The sequence below is a fragment of the Myripristis murdjan genome, chromosome 7 (assembly GCF_902150065.1).
Source record: "Myripristis murdjan chromosome 7, fMyrMur1.1, whole genome shotgun sequence".
Classification (NCBI taxonomy): domain Eukaryota; kingdom Metazoa; phylum Chordata; class Actinopteri; order Holocentriformes; family Holocentridae; genus Myripristis; species Myripristis murdjan.
The window spans coordinates 28,747,728-28,765,116 of NC_043986.1; the positions used below are offsets into that span (position 1 = coordinate 28,747,728).

Below are 17,389 nucleotides of genomic sequence, written 5' to 3' on the forward strand. Positions count from 1 at the left end.
CATGTTGCTTCTCTGAAATTAATATTGCAGTCTTCACAATCAAGACAAACAAAAGACGTGGAAACGGTTGCACAAGAAAAGAAGAGGACAACAGCAAGGACAAAGACAGAGCTGTAGCAATGTCGTGAAAATATATAAAACAAGCAGGAAACGTAGTGGAACAATGGTACAAACATCATTATAAAATACATAGATAGAGGTTTTAACAAGCAATTTAAGACAAAAATAAACCTGTTGCCTGGTCCTCAGTTTCAGGGAATGAATGCCCCAATTCCATGGACCAGTTTCCTTAAGTCTCATGTCCTGTGATGATCAGTCTCAACCTTAAAACAGTAAAAAAAAAAATCTTAAACTCAACTCTGAACTCATCGTTTAACCAGTGAAGTGATTCTGAATTCCCACACTACCTGCTGCACTCTGTACACGCTGGAGGTGTTAGACAGACCCTGGATTTATGCAACAGAATAAACAGAGCTGCAGCTGTCTGGGCTTGAGGGAGACGAGTGTGAAAGGCTTTCTTCAGATTGCTGGGAAAAAATAGCTCTGTTTTGGAACTGGCCGCACAACTCTCTTACCTGAGCATCGTAATTTAGGTCAGCATCTCAGAGGACTCCTGAGTTTCTGCATTAAAATAATTTCATCTGTGGCCTCTGTGATAGTGGGTCATGTCCCACATTAGAGTTAGCACACATTCTCACAGAGGAGGAGGAGCGCTCAAGAACAGTGAAATAGAAAGGTAGGTAATGTAGAAAGTCAGCTGGAGAGTGTCAAGAAAAATATGCAAATGGATTGAAGCCCCATTTCTTTCTTTCCTAAAAGAAATAATGTTACATTTTATTACATTATAACCTTTTAATGGCATTGGCAGTATTACATTACTTTTTCTTTCTTTCTTTACTTCTGTCTTATTTTTGTCTGTTCACACATCATAGGTATTTATTATATAATTACACATATAGTCCACTGAGTTTCACCCACATGAGCAGTAAAAATTTAGGTCATCTGTCCTTGATGTTATTTTTGATTCAGCTCACAAGTTCAACAAACAGATCAAGTCAGTCGATGAATCCTGCTTGTACCGGCTCAGAAAATATCCCCCTGTCTTGGCTGCTGCAACTCAGTTTGCTTTGATAGTAAAACTCCTCTCTCCCACCTACAGGTCAGGCAAAATGCTGCAGCCAGGCAGCACGTTGCCCCCGTTCTGAAATCCCCTCACCAGCTCTCAGATACTTGAGTCCATGTTCCTGCCTCCAAGGGAGTTTAGCTGGTTGTAGTTACATTTTTGTTGTGACAGCCCTGACTTACACCTTTACCTTTAATTTTTCTAATTCCACCAAAAGTTCTTAAAATCTCACCTTTTCTCCAAGGCATCTGCTTGTGATCGATCCTTCCCAATTTTGTCTGTCTGTTTTTCCTCCTTTTGCGTGTTTCTTTACTTTCTCATTTATAGATTTGCTTTATTTGCTTTCTCCTTACATTTTCTCTGGTTTCGTTTTTGTCTTGTTTGTTACATACATGCACAACAGTCAAAGTGTATCTCCAAAGCTCAAAATGAGATCTGATCATGTTCACTACACATTAAAGATATTTTGTCCATAAATACTGGTTTTATAGTTTCCATCTTTATACTGCAGAACAAAATGTTATGTTTTCTGCACAATAACTCTGATACTGGAGAATGAAGCTTTCTGCATTTTCCAAGGTGTTTTCCCATGTTCTGAAGACAAAATATTGTAAAGGCAACCCATAGCCAATGAGAAATTTGTTTTCAGTTCTGATTGTAACTTTATTGTTTGTGCCTTTCTTTCACTTGTCTTATTTTGCTCCAGCCCTTTCTGTTTTCCTTGTGTTACATAAAGCTTAAATGACATTAAAAATACAAAATAGATTAATACAACCATAATGTACATATAACTGTCTTTTTGGTCTGAGACAGCATTAGGGGGTTATGCCATACAATCTAGTAACTGGTATAAGAGTGGACAAAAGATAGGCTGGATAAAATTTAATTTAGAGAGAGTCTTGCTGTATAGACCCAAAACAACAGGATTATAATTATATATTTGGTCTGGTCTTTATTTCAAGTCATGAACAAAGACAAAAACACTGCTTACAAATAAATGAAGCATTAAGAAATTAAAACATTAAGTAGGGCAAACGAGAGAAATAAAGCAAAATCAAAAGAAATCTAACAAAAAAGAAAAAAAGATAAGTAATAAAAATACGTGTATGACAAAAGTTTAGAAATATTGCATTGTTATATATATATATATATATATATATATATATATATATATATTTTTTTTTTTTTTTTTTTTTTTTTTTTTTTTTTTTGGTTTTGTGAGGTAGAAATCACTCACATGTATTATTCCAGTTCCCTCATGAATACAAAGAATCGGGGTCTTTTTGTTTGTAAATTTGCGTTTGTGAATGTGGAATTTGGCAAGGGGTAAAATTAAAATATATATATTTTTAAAGCACAATTGTCTTTGTTACTATTAATACCGCAACCAAAGATAATGTTTCTATAGAGAAGAGTAAAATTTGAGAAAATGTTGTTAACTAAAAAATTATTAACATCTTTCCACAGCCCAAGACCACAACGACTGGGGAAGAAGTTTCAAGAGGCACTTCGCAGAAAGCTGCAGTGTCACTCTTTAACTTTTCTGAGAAATGTTGCACCAGACAGAATATGGTTCATCTTGAAGCAGACTTCTTTTACCTTATTAGTTAGAAGGACTTTTTGTGGTAAAAACACAGTAGGACTACCACTGGACGCATATCTCAAATATGATCTCAAGACCGTCTTCCCGGTCATAAGACTGCCTCGCGTGGTGCATGCTGGGAAATGTAGTTCTTTATCGTCGGTTGTGCTTCCGTTCCTTAGTGACCGCTGGTCGAGGCGGAACTCCAGCTCCCGTAAGCACCGCGGCACTCCTCCCGTATGACTTCATTTCCATGCTGAGCAAGATGCAGAAATGTCAAATTATTACGACTGTAGCAGCAGCTAACATTGGCTAGCTTGGCTCTCGAGTGCATACAGCTGGCTGGGACAATACGACGAGAGGTTATTTGTACCAGAGACGTTTTTCAAAGCACAGAGGAGCAGTGGGTTTGTCGAGGCAATGAGGAGCGCTGCCGTTGCTATAGTGAACTAGCAGGTCCAAGCTAACAGGACGAGGAAGCTAGTTAGCCAGCTAGCATGCCTTCAATCAATGGGAAAGCCCGCTGTAGAAATTAGCTAATTCGGTTTTTTGCGAGCTTGTTAGCATCAGGTGCCCCGTCAGAAGCCTGTGTGTGTGTGTGTGTCTTCAGAGAGACCACAGTCATGGAAGAAGTTGATAAGATTTTGATTCACGCTCTCAGACAGGTTGGAACGTAAGTATTCCTAGCAGCTTTTTACTAGTTTGCAGTATTCCGCGTTAAGGTAGAAGTAATTAGTAGGTAAGAAAAGCTAGGTGGCTAAGTTTGACTCAGATGCTCCTGTGTGGCATTAAAGCCGTCATAGTGCAACTAAACAGCAAGTCCATCATATGACCACTGACATGACTGAGCTGTGTTGAGGGGAAAAGTTCAACGTGAGTGAGTTTGGTTTATGCAACTAAACTTTTCCATGGACTGATCAGAAGTTTCTGTTTTACCTCCTGTCCAGAGAGGTGAGTGACGATGTCCAGAGTGTCAAACAGTTCACCAGTGAGCTGATCGTGGAGGCGGTGGTCAGATGTGTACGAGTCATCGATCCCGGCCTGGGGGGCGGGCTGCCGGCCTCCCTTCCTCCCGGCATGTCTGCCCGCTTCAGAGTGGGCATGAGCCTGGCACAGGCCTGCCAGGTAAGAGCCCTTTATCACTCCCAATCAGCTGTCAAATGGCATCATAATATCAGTATGAAGAGTGTAAACCCACAACAGAGACTAGATCCTAGAGCTGAGACAATATCATCTCCTGATTCAATATTATTGTGATACTTGGGTGCAAATTCTATAAGTATTGCCGTTCTGCAAGAATTGCGATTCAGTATTACAATATAGTGTGATTTCTTTGTTTTGAAGTATCCTGTAGTTTGTGGATGTAAACTTTTGTGAGGCACTGATTATCCTAGAGGTCATAATAGATCATTTTATACAGTGATGCAAAGTTTCAGAAAATGGTCTCACTACAATGAAACGGCTACTAAGGGGGCTAACATCACAACACATTAATAAAATTAGGCTAATTGAATCCACAAGAGTTTCAGCTTTCCAGTCAAACCCAATTTATGCAATTTATGCCAGACTAGGCACATCTGCAAAGGAGAAATCCACGGGTGCCCATAGAACCCATTTCACTCTCGTATATCTTGAGGTCAGAGGTCAAGGGACCCCTTGGAAATATCAGTTTTTCTGTCTCCAAAATGTTGCCTAACTTTGGAGCATGAAAAATTGATTTAAAATTTGTTTTTTAAAAAAGGAATCAGAACACTTTGGTGAATTTTTCCCCACTCGATGTTGAAGCTTTGCAGTGAAATGGTTGGAGGGAACAGGGGACACTGACATGCAGTACGGTACAAATGAGGAAGGGTTGTCTGTGGCAGTGTTAACAATGTGCAGACACCACGAGCAGGTAGGGGAAATGAAGACAGTGCGAGGGAGGAAGACGAAACAGCAGAGTTGTAGTCAGTGCTTCTCACTTGTGAATGATTTAAGATGACTGACAAAGAGCTGCAGTTGAATGTAGATGGCATGCTATTAAACCAACCAGTTTCACTAAATTTAAAACAGAAGACAACAGCCTTGACTTTTATAACAACTCCAAACTTTTCAAGAAGTGACAAATGCATCCATACATACACAGTGTGACTTGTTTCTTTAACTGATGCAGTTGTGCTTTTTTTTCTTTTCTTTTTTTTTTTTTTAAACTTCTGTTGTTCAGGCAACTGTGACAAACATGTGCGACATGTGACCTGTCAGAAAAATGTTTCCACATGCCATGGACAATTGGACAACTGTTTATGTTGCACACTGGTTGTTGTTTAGATTAGTAGTAACAAATTGAACAGTGATGCTTGACAAGTCTTTGATTATGTCACAAGAATTCAGAGTGACAGCCTACTGCAGGACAAGTCTGACCTAGTTAAAGTGAACACATTTATCTCACCAAACACAGTGAAAAGCTTGATAATAGAATTCAGGTTATCTGATTGTCTCCCTTTTGTAACTGATGGGAAGGAGTTGCCACATTTGAATTTATGTGTGTTTTTGGGGACTCAGTCAGGCCATGTTTTGGTATCATGAATTCGCATGTCCGCTCTGTCTTCTGGCTGATATAAGTAAACATCTTTGTCTCATACAAGAGGGAGGTAGAAAGGCTGTTGCATCTGTTTTGTTATCGTTTGCTGGATTTTAATATGGAAGAAACTCTTCTTGATAAATATAAATAGTTGCAGCTCCCTGAAAGGTTAGAGGTAAACTTGTGATGGGATGACAGAGAGGTGAATGAATCGTGCTGTCCACTCCTTCACCATCAGCTGCTTGATAAGACTTACTGTAGGAAAAACACAGGACAGTATGCATTAACTCTTGGTCATACTGACCACTTGTGGGTGTGCTGAAATGCTACTTCACATGTAGTGCATGATATTTGTATCTACTGTGTTTACTGTGTACTTCTTTAAATCCCTGATGAAAAAAGTGATATCCACTGATGCATTTGCATACTCATTACTTACACACATATTTTTCCTAAAATGTTGTGTGACTGGATACTGGAGGCTTGGATTATATATATGACGAGTCTGAGCTTTTTGAACTGAACTTTTGATTTGTTTTGGTGTTGTAAAAGAACAGGGCCCAAGTTTCTCCATTGGATAAGAGGTGGCTAAGATTTTTTTTTGGAATATATGTTTGTCATGAAGGCTTGCAAGTAAAACTTTCTTTGTTAGGGATTCAAGGCAGCACAAGGTAAAGTCAGTACTTCATATAGATGCCACGCGATATGAGTGAAGTGACTCTTTCTCTACTACCCCAGCAAGCTTAGCACCATGTCAAAATGTTGTTTTCCAGGACCTCGGCTACAAAGGAGAGATAGGCTACCAGACCTTTCTGTACAGCAACGAGCCAGAGATCCGCTCCCTGCTGATGTTTCTGGTGGAGAAGCTGCCCAGAGAGAGCGCTGAGGCCTCAGACCAGCCAGCAGGTACAGCACAACGTGCATTTTCAAATTGCTTCTTTGTAGGTACAGCAATTGGAATAGAGAGGTTTTTATAGCTATATTCCTTAAGAAAAAAGACTTATTGCATCTCCATAGCAGCCAAAAATACTGTCTGTACTTGACTTGATTGAAATTAATTAAACTAACTGTTCATGCAATACCATTTAACTTTGGTTTATAGAGACAAAGGAAAATAAAAGAAGAACCACCAAACTTTATGGTCTTGGTACCATTGAATTTGATTTTAAAAAGGAGGAAAATGGGAATCACTAAATCACTGGGAAAATGTCTTTTGATCTGATTGGTTTCTGAATTATTTGAATTAGTTCCTTAACAGAGCTGGGTCTTGTTTCCAAACCGTAGTATAATGTCAATCGATAGCCCATGATATACGGTATTGCCAGTTTTTAGCAAAAACTCATTTAGCAGTGATGCAAAAAACATTGCAAGCACTGCTAGAGCAAAAGTGAAATTGTAAGAAATACACAAGACAGGGCCTGTGTTTAGAGCTAAATATATCTCTTCAAAGGTAGAGGAATTCAAATAAAAACATGCTGGGGTTATGTGAATATGCATTTTTTTAGCAACTAAGTAACCGTTTTAGGGAACTGTCCCTCTTGCACCACAAGAGAAGACATGTGTATGCAAATTTCCTTCTTTTCCGGGGCAGTCTTATCTATAATGCAGTATGTTAGTGCTATAACCCTCACTCAAAGTGCAATGAAGACAGATGAGGAAACAGCATACTAATTACCCACAAGTGCAAATTTGTCACAAAAAGAGGAAATGCTGCTGTCCACTCAAGTTCTTGTGCAGCTCTTTCTCTTTCGCTGTCGTGTGATGAAGCATGACAAATAGTTTTGGCACGCTGTCATGTCCTTCATGAGTCATCTAAATCACTCTAAACATGTTTCTCTAGGTAAATCGGTGGTCCTTCAGAGAGCCATCTCTGCTGCCATCAAAGCCCAGCTCGCCCTGCCCTGGCTCCCTCCTAACTGCAGACTGCCTCTGCTCTGTGAGACACAGGTGAACTCTTACAGCTCAGACCTCAGTTGTTTAACAAAGGCACGAGAATGAAATGGATATATGACTTGATTGTGGCCTCAGGCATGGTGTCAAGTTGATTAATATGATATGTAAGAGTGAGATGCCATTGCCACCTGCCCCTACAGCCAAAGAATTTCCAGAGAGATTTACACTACAATAAAGATCTGAAGGAAATTGTCCTTGATATTCCTCTATGTAGAAACTATCTGGTGCACAAGAAACCATTCCAGCAAGTTTTGCTTACAAATGACATTCAGAGATAATGTAATGGTGACAACTGGCAGGCAAAGCAGAAGTGCATTTATATTGAAGCACAAAGTGAAAAATGCAGTTCCTTCCACTTATGTATTATCATCTCTGCGCAGAATGACGGGGAAAAAACAGGAGATCATTAGAAGTTTGTAAGCAAAACTACAGGAAATGGTTTCTTGTGCACAGGATAAACTTTCTTGTGTACATGAGAAACTTAGCGTCACTTTTTTTGCTCAAGTCACTTAAGGATTTTCATAGAAATGGATCTCATATCTAATTGTAAGAGTTCTTTTTCTCCTCTAGAGCCCAGGGCCGTTACATGCCTTCCACACTCAGTCCTTAAGTTTAGCACACAACGTTAAATGTCCAGAGAAGAAGCACTTTAAAGGTATGCCTCTCACTGCACGCATTTTGTTTAACACTTTAATGACTATGAAATGTCCAAAAGAAACCCTTCCTTTCTTACAACATCAATAAGCAGCTGAACCCTGGTTCTTTCCATCTCTGTACAGTTGCATGAACTCATCAGGTCACTGATGTATGTTTTCTGCCCTAATTTCAGAGATGAGTGACTACCAGAGGGACATCCTTCCTCCAGTGACTGCCCAGGCTTCCCATCATGCCTCAGTGGCGGCGTCCATACTAGAACAGCACATGGCTGAATTGAGCGCCACTCAGGAGTGGGAGAACGAGTGGAACAGCCAGGGACTCCTTTCTCGCCTCACACCACAGGTACACAAACACACTCAACACATTTACCTTTGTGTTTTAGCCAATTTGTGTTGCTGATTTATCACAGAAAAGCATAAGGTAGAGGATTAGGAGCCAGATGGAAAGTTTCTTGCATTAAAAAACAACCTAACAAATAGTCCATCAACCTGTTGCAAGCTGTGGTGAAATGTTACATGTCTTAAAACATAACATTTTTCACAAATTCCAGACTGTTACACGTTGACTTTGGGTTGACGCTAGAGAACTGTGAAGCAGTGCATATTCTACAGTAACCTGAAAATGATGAAAAACACTTCGCCCATGCACTCATTCATATTTGTTAATTTAAAGTTTGGCAAACAGAAACAACCTGTGTTCGTTGGCTTCTTGCATTGCTGTTCTTATGTCTGCCAAAGTTCTTATGTGTGATGTTGGTTACACCCGGTTGGCAGCAGAAGAAGACGAAACACAAGAAACACTATTACTGTTAATATGTAACCAATGTTTAGTATGGGAAATATCTTTGTGGGCTGAGGTTGTGGTACAAATTAGTGCATGTTTTGGAAATCACTGCATCTTTAACCTGTTGCACTGTCAAATAGGATTATCGATCCAGGAAACTCACCCGCCTGCAGAAGCGTATTGAGGAGCAGCTACGCTCTGCTGCCCTGCTCTGCCCTGAAAGTGCCATCGGTGCCAATCGCTCCAACTCTGATTTATCAGAGCTTCTACAGTCCTTCAGAGGCACCGCCCCCACTGACCACCTCCTGACCAAGGGCACCCACTTCACCCACACCCAGAAATTCACCTTCACTCAGGTAACCACCATCTGATTGTACACATGAGGTGCAGAATTTAGAAACATACAGCAATGATCAAAAACAACTTTGAACATATTGCTCAAGTATTGTGTTATTGTGGGTGCTGCAGGAGACGGCAGCAGCAGCCAGCCCCATGCCCAGCGGGCGCCAGTCAGAGGGAGATGTCCAGGTGCGCCAGCAGGAGGAGCTGGCAACTCTGCAGCAGCAGCTCCAGCAGCTTTGCCTCGATGTCGACCAGCTAACTACAGACATGAAGCAGATGAACGTCACCACTGCACAGGTGACAAATCCAACCATTGCTCAGCTTAATGGTCTTTTAATGAAAATGAGGATTAGTGATTTTCACCGTCAGACACACAGATCCTCTAAGTCTTCTGTGATCTGTGACTTACTGTCTTAGAGTCTAAGACACTCCAGCACTTGTTTGAACCTGAGAGCATTAGTAGGCAGCTGAGCCTTACCATATCTCGACATTTCACATAGTGTCAGGCAGTTTGTCATGCTTAGAAAACACACTACAGTGACATGCATTGTTATCCCTCATTGTTTTAAGTGGCAAACCACAACCATTATCTAATGAGTGACAGTATCAAGGGGTAATAGGTTTGATAATAGGTATTAGGTTTGTCAGTTTTTGAAGTACATCACTTGCTCCCATGTTCCTTTTTATTTTCACATCAAGTAAGTCGAAACACGGTAAGATTAGTTATAACTTAGTTTTAGTTAGCGCAACAGTTTTATATTTTCAGATGCAGTCATTTACTGTTTCTTGCCTCAAAGCTTGTCGACAGTGGCGATTTTGTGGAGGAAAAAGTACACAGATGTTCCAGTCCACGATCAAAATTGCACACACACTCAGTTTTTCCTCACATGACCAGAACACATGACCAGCAAGCCTAGAATATCCTCTGTGATCTCAAGTTTCACACAGCAGCAACAGTACAGGTGGGATGGATCAGTGGGCGGGTATTTAAAAGTGGGGGGCGGCCCACATACTTGACGTACATACAGAATTCCTATGGTAAGGGAAACACTGTTATAAGCTGATCATATCAGTTCCATATTTGTTTAGCTATTATATTGAAGCTCTAATTTTTTTTCTGGACTACAGCACCACCTACCTCTAATGTAAATCCATTACTCCTTACATCAGCTGGTTAGCAGGTACATTTGCAAATAGTTTGTAGTGAATTAGGACTCTTAGGACGTTACTGTCATATTGTTTTATTTGAACACTTGGGAAGGCATGGGGGGGGCGGGGGGGTGCAGGTAAATGTGCATGAGCTGAACCATACAGCTGGAAACAGAATAGTCTGTTTGCCAAGTTCAGTTCATGCTGACACATTACAAGATCGTTATATAAATACAGGATTGGCTCACTCCACACGGGACAAAACGTAACCTGACCTCACATATAGTGCAGACAAGACGTACTCTGACAGTAGACTCAATATTAGCACTACAAATACACATTCATATCAAGAGAATTGTTCCAGTGTTGCAGCATGGGTGTAGTGGTCAGCAGAGCTGGCAGTCGCAGGTGAGCAAAAGTACAAGGTTGGCATGAATGACTCCCGTCAGTGTCGATACGCAGATACGAAGGGTTAAGAGAGGCAGAGACAGGTGACTGCTGTTGACTAGAAACTGGTGGTGGTGAGTCTTGCAGCCCTGATGGTGCAGCTTGTCAAACAGGACATTGTCAGGGTGGGTGGGGTCACCCGTCCTATTCTTTGTATTTTTTCCTGCTTCCTGTCACGTTCCTTTAACTCACTGACACGTTATTGCTGGCTATTTGCACATCTCATTTCAGTAAAGAAAATCCCTGGTCCATAAAAGTACAGAGAAAAAACTAAATTAATGCATATATCTTGGATTTGACGCAGCCAGACCTTAAAGGTGTAGACAATTTAGCCATGTTCTCGCAGCTCCAGCTTTTTTCCAAAAGACTTTAAGTGGCTTGGAACTGGTTATTAGGACTTAAAAAAAAAAGAAGCAAAAAATGACCATAAAATGACTCCAAACAGCTCATGCTGCATAAGCCATGTGTTCCGAAAACAAACGATTGCACTGTTGGTGCAAAAGTCCAATATTTACCTCATTATCTCTCATTTGTGTTGGCTGAATTCCCATCTTCAACGTGGAGTCTGTATGCAGTGATGGAGGTGGGTGCTGCACCAGCTTTTGTGTACATCGCCCCTGGCTGCAGTCCCACGTGTAGCCCCATGTTTTTCTGTCTCTTCCTCATCTGTTTTGTTTGTTTTGTTTTTTGTTTTTTTAAATCTCATGTTCTTGTCCATGTTTCAGCACATTTTGCTGTGTTGTCCTTGCATGTGTTGCACACTCTGCCATCATATTAAGGGATTCCCTTGAACTCTTTCATATCTCTCCAACATGCTACTTGGTGTCCTTTTTTTTGTTTCCTCATGTTTGGTAGTTTGTTGCATCATTTTGTTTTGTGATTCATTATTGATTAGTTAAATTTAGGTTGGCTCATTCCCTTTAAAGCCCTCTGAGACCTCCTTGTAATGAAGAGCTATATAATAAAATAACTTGACTCATAAAACCGCACCGGTTATAAATACAGCTTGTGGATTGAAGTCCCTCTTGGAGGTATCAAAATGCATCTGGGAAAAATCTCTTTTGGCGACTGGTTTACAAACATAGCAACAGTATTTATGACAATATTTGAAGAGAGCATTTACTTTATTGTTGTGACTGTTGTTGCAGTGTAAAAATCTAAATGATATCAGTTAAATATAGGACTTTTGGATCCTCAGTGCAATTGCTTGGCTTTGCAACACTTATGCTGTTTGGAATAATTACATGGTAATTTTTTTGACCAGACATTAATAAGCCGAACATATCTGACCACACATAAAGGAAATAGTAAGAAAGAGTTCCACTGTCAGATTAGGGTAAAGAAGTAAGACAGAGAATCATGCAGGCCTGCAGTAGATATGTTACCAGCAGCTGCAGTGGTGAGGAGTCTTTGGAGAGTGGGCAGTCCACCTACCGCTTCAGTTTCTTTATTGAGTCATTTGGAAAGCAGTTGGTGGTGGGACCAGCAGAGGAACCGCAGACTTCTCCACTCAGTCTCTGCACTCACAAACCAATTTTACATTCAGTTTCAGACATCACTTATTTTTCACAAGATTGCCTGCAGTATTATTAACTATGGGAATTTTCATACTGAAGATCCCAGTTATTTAATATCCAATAGCAAAACATAACAGCATAGTGAATTCATGTCTCATCATTGTCATTCATATTTGATTCGATCTGATATTTGCTGTAGGTGTGGGATGAGTTGAAGAAGAGGGAGTTGGGAAACAGTGAAATGGAAGAAAGAATGCGGGTGAAGAAGAAAACCATCGACTTGCTGCCAGATGGTGAGAGCAACTTGGTAAAACTTCAGGTAGGAGGACTGACATCCCTGAATGTTTCACACTTTTCCTTCCCAGAGATCCATTATCCATATTAATAGGGCATCTACATTTAAAGGAATCTGTTTGTTTGCATATGTGTTTTCCATCCACTAGGCTCTGGTAGAGGGCAGTGCCAAGCGAGTGGTGAACCTAGCCTCTCAGTGGGAGAAACACCGCGCTCCACTCATTGATGAGCACCGCAGACTCAAAGAGCTCTGTAGCAACCAGGATGTAAGCCGCACCTGCCAAGATGCATGCATCTTTGTTTATTTATGAGTGTAAATACACAATTTGATTGCCTCTATGTCCATTCATTTCCCCCAGAGGGAATCATCCAGAAAACTGTCTGAAATCAAGGATCTGCATGTCAAAATCCGCGAGGCTGCAGAAGAGGCCAAGAAGAAGGAAGGACTGTACAAACAACTGGTATTAGCTTGGAACCAGATTCATTTGAAAGCTAGAAAATAACTTTAATCACTAGACTGGAGGGCTTTATAGAATCTCTGCAAGCATAGTAACAGGTTTTGTTTTAATTCTGTTATTTGTGGTTGGGGTGAAAAACATTATACAAATGTAATTTTATGTTTTGGTTTCACTGTTAATACCCTTGGTGAATCTGAAGCCAAGAATTTATTTGCCACAATCAGAATCTGCCGTCTCTCTGCTCCACTGCATGTTTGCCTTCCTTCCCAGAGGTCATACACACCAGTTTTCAAAAATCCATACAGCTGCAAATGTGACAATAGTTATCTCATTTGAAATGAATTTTTATTAACATGACTTTGTACCATTGTTATCATGGCAGTAACACTCCTATCTCAAGTAGCTGCGTGGTAAAGTTGAGGAAAAAGCACTAGATTAATCCCATTTAAAACGGTGGATTGCATGTGTCAGCAATTCTGTAAGCTGTTTTTAATGCTTTTGAAAACAGCGGGAACCTGTGGCATATACATGGCTGGATTCAGAATCTTCATTGACATTAATAGGGATAGAAAAAAAACACAATTGCACCAGTAGTATGCTTTATTTTGTCTGCACAGTTAACTGTGTCAGGACTTCTTCCGTAAGGCACGCCTGACTCCCTGTCTTGTGTCTCTCACCAATTAGATAACAGAGTTAGAAAATCTCCCCCAAGATGTGTCTCGCTCGGCGTACACTCTGAGGATTCTAGAGATTGTTGGCAACATCAAGAAACAGAAGGAGGATATCACCAAGGTATGTCAACATTCAAAGTACAAGAAGTCTTCCATTGAACAGCAGGGGAATTATCCTATTTGTATAGTTCTACTCAGGGTACTCAAATACATCTCTCAAGTTTTAAATCCATGGCACGTTCAACAGAGACAGCATCTTCCTCAGGGTGCCAGTATTTGTGAAAGAAACTGCAATAAATACTTCAGCAAGCCTTGACTAATGACTGCTGTGACTAGAACAGCAGACAACTAGTGAGCGACAATGCGGCGCCTGCATCAGGTACATTTTATTAGCTATGAACAGAGAAGAATACCTGAGTGTCTGTGAGTGTATGAAGACACTCAGGCAGGATTCACTGCTGTAGACCTTGAATTGCATATCATTATCAGTAAGGAGGATGCTCAGTTAAAGCCACCAGTTCAGATTTACATGGGAAAAAAAGCATCCTGTTCCTGCTTAAAAATAAGTCAAATATAAAGTAGTGGTTTTGAAATATTGTTGCAGTCTGGTGTGTGTAACTGCTGTGGCTGGCATTGATTTCAGATTTTGTCAGACACTAAGGAGCTACAGAAAGAGATCAACAGCCTGACAGGAAAACTGGACCGGACCTTTGCTGTGACTGATGAACTGGTCTTCAAGGTAATAGATAAAGAAATACAAATGGAAAATTTTAATATGCATTTTCTAATCTTCATATAGTCATGAAAGTCTTTTCCACCAACTAAATTTAAAAATTAAAACACTGAAAGACTTGTCTGTGGGTTATTAGTATGTGCTCTCACATTTGGTGATCTTGTATATTTCAAGTCTCGTCTCAATTTAATCCTCATCAGTGGCTAGGTGAAGACTACTAATGCCCAATGTTCAAAATGGCACCCTTCAGACACTTGTCAGGAGGCAAAATTAGTTGTTTGCAAGGATGATTGCCACAACAGCAACATCAATCTGTAGCAACATAATAGAAATAAATTCTACCTGTTAATGGGCATAGACATAAGTCAGCAACTTAGAAGCCCACCAAAGATAGTCAGTATGAACCAAAGACCTGATGTAGTGTGGTTGTAGTAGCTTTACTCTCAGCAGACTGTACGTCATAGAATACACTGGTGGGTTGGGAAGGTGCATGAAATAAAGACTTCCATCCACCATTAGTTTAGTCAGAGAGATGAGACATTCATAGTCAGGGATTATGGCAGAACACACAGATGAGAGATCTTGGTGTAAAAGCACCCCAGTGGGTTCCAGAGTATGAAGATCAGTCCTTGTCTCTGATATGAATCCAATTTGATAACAACTCAGACTCAAATATTGAGTATGTAGTCAGTAGCCTATGTAGTCAGACATGGACTCAAACTTGAGAGGTCTTGAACTTAATTACAGTCTCAAACGAGTTTCAAGTATCTACATGTTAATTATTGGTACTGTCATGAATGGAAACAAATGTTGCCTGGGAGGTATGAAAAAATTCAAAAATCTAAAAAAGAGCAGAAATGAGCTGAAACAAAATGTGACTTGTAAAGGTGAGGATGTGCAGATTTTTTAGGAAGCTAGCTTAGTGTCATTTTAACTTAAGCTGTGGGAGGAGTTTGCCTTAATTCATATTACAGCTAATGGGGAAAACAAATTAGGTTGTAGATCTCCGTTCGTTAGCATAATCATGGAGATCTACAACTTGGAGTCACTATTTTACCTAATGAACTAGCTTTTAGTGAGACAGTAAATTTGTCTTAATGAAAATCACACTAATATTTACTACTTTGACATGACTTTGGTGACTCCTGCGGTCAACTCTTAGTATAATTATATATAATTTCTAAATGACATCTGTACAGTTTAGTATAAATTAATAAAGCTGTGATCAGTATTGACAGCTGGTGAGATGTGATGCCAGAATTTCCTTTTGATCTTTTTGAAGGTCCCATGGTTCTAATTCAACCAAATACCTATAAATTACATACACAGGTGCTCTCACAAATATCTGAAAAAGAGGTTACATCAGATCCAGTAAATACTTCAAAGCCGTTGTTGAAAATGAATAAACATGTTGTTTCTTAATTTGCAGGATGCCAAAAAAGATGAATCCGTCCGCAAATCATACAAGTACTTGGCTGCCTTGCATGAAGTAAGGTCAAGCACAGTGTCATCATGCCTTTCCTCTATGTAGTTAGTCTTTGTATTTTTTTGTCATTCTTAACTAATTTCATTCTTCCATAGAATTGCAGTCAGTTGATTCAAACAATTGAAGACACGGGCACCATCTTGAGGGAGATCCGAGATCTAGAGGAGCAGGTATGATTTGCCTTTGTCAGTACTTTTCAGCACTCTGCCTTGCTGGCGTTTTAAAACACAACTACAAGGAATAGTGTCTGCAGCTGCACACTGTGTTGCCTGGCTTTTCAAATGAACTTCTTCCGCAGATTGAGACAGAAAATGGTAATAAGACTGTGGCCAACCTGGAGAGGATCCTAGAGGACTACAAGGCTATTCGACAGGAGAACTCTGCACTTGCTGCCAAAGTCCGAGAGGGCTGAAGAGACACTCTAGTTTGCTGCCGCCATGCCTGCCGAGGTGTCTGCAGGTCAGAGCAAAAGCCCGGAGCCGCACGCGGCCCCATAAGGGTTCAAAACAGAACACTCCAATTTGCAGACTGAACAAATTACTGTTCATTACCGCCGCCCTCTTTTGCCATTGGAGAACTCTTCTGCTTTTCTTTAGGAAGGCAAGATGATTTTTGTACTATGGAAATTGACTTGACATTTTTAATGCACAACCCATTTTGGATTGAGATGACAATTTATTGTTGCATTCCAGACTGATTTCTTGTGCTGGCCATGCTTTGTGAGGGTCACTGCACTGGCTTCATACCTCCCAGCCCATTTGAGAAAGAACATTAGACAGCAAGTGATGCTCTCAGAATTTTTTCTATTTGAGAAGGTATAGTCAATCATATTGATATGTGAAACGCTTTCATCTATATCGTAAAGATCAACCAATGATTTGCAATTTGCAACACAGCCATCATTTGCACCATTCTGTTTCAAACACTAGTGATGCATTCCTTTTTATGATTAGGACTGAATATATTGAATGAATGACAATTGAATCCAGTCCATTTGATTTATACAGCCCCATCAGCAAAGTAATGTTAATATGGTACCAGCTTAAATAAAGATGCCTTATAAATTTTGAGACCCCAGTTACTGTCTTATCTTGAAAGTATTACCATGTCAGACTCTGAAATTGCTCATGGATGCATTTACAGTATTTTGGCCTATTTACCAGAGTGAACATTTTGTTCCAGGTCGCCTCAGAAGAAATATTGTGGAATTTTGGGAATCTTAATTCACATGATTTTTTTTTTTTTTTTTTTTACTGCACTGCAGTAGTCTTGCACTTATGTATGAATTACTCTGATGACCGAATCAGTGGTTTGGTACAGACAGATTAATTGGGCAGAGGAGTGTGCTACAATTTTGTTGTCTCTTTTAGTTCATACTGCCTTGAAATCAAGTGCTGCTTCAAGTCTGTCAATGGTTCAGCATTATGTTGTCCTTGGAGCCTTGTTTTACTTTAACCATCAGATGTTTGTGTAGAATAGAAAATGAAATTAATGTTATATGAATGACCCCAAATCTTGGGGATTTACTTGCTCATTGTACATCACCTGACCTTTGTAAAATTATTAAATGCATAAAGGTTGACACAAAATCAAGATGAAGTGTTGTGTTGTTTCTTTAGGACAGAATTTGTTCT

The 17,389-nt window shown here is 40.0% G+C and overlaps 2 protein-coding genes across 2 annotated transcripts in view; one reads left to right on the top strand and one right to left on the bottom strand.

Annotated features, from left to right (window-relative positions):
- slc38a5b (solute carrier family 38 member 5b) overlaps positions 1 to 3,700 on the bottom strand; it is a 22,240-nt gene extending 18,540 nt beyond the window's left edge. The window contains exon 1 of the mRNA XM_030055861.1: positions 3,642 to 3,700. The gene's annotated coding sequence lies outside the window, so the exon portion shown is untranslated. The remainder of the gene's footprint in view (positions 1 to 3,641) is intronic.
- ccdc22 (CCC complex scaffolding subunit CCDC22) lies at positions 3,329 to 17,348 on the top strand. The gene is made up of 16 exons (XM_030055860.1): positions 3,329 to 3,378; positions 3,653 to 3,830; positions 6,039 to 6,171; positions 7,106 to 7,212; positions 7,789 to 7,873; positions 8,048 to 8,217; positions 8,799 to 9,014; positions 9,127 to 9,297; positions 12,313 to 12,432; positions 12,557 to 12,673; positions 12,767 to 12,868; positions 13,550 to 13,657; positions 14,180 to 14,275; positions 15,699 to 15,758; positions 15,851 to 15,925; positions 16,054 to 17,348. The coding sequence occupies exons 1-16, from the start codon at positions 3,329 to 3,331 to the stop codon at positions 16,165 to 16,167; spliced, it is 1,902 nt and encodes a 633-aa protein (XP_029911720.1). The 3' UTR covers positions 16,168 to 17,348.
- Positions 17,349 to 17,389: the final 41 nt, after the last annotated feature.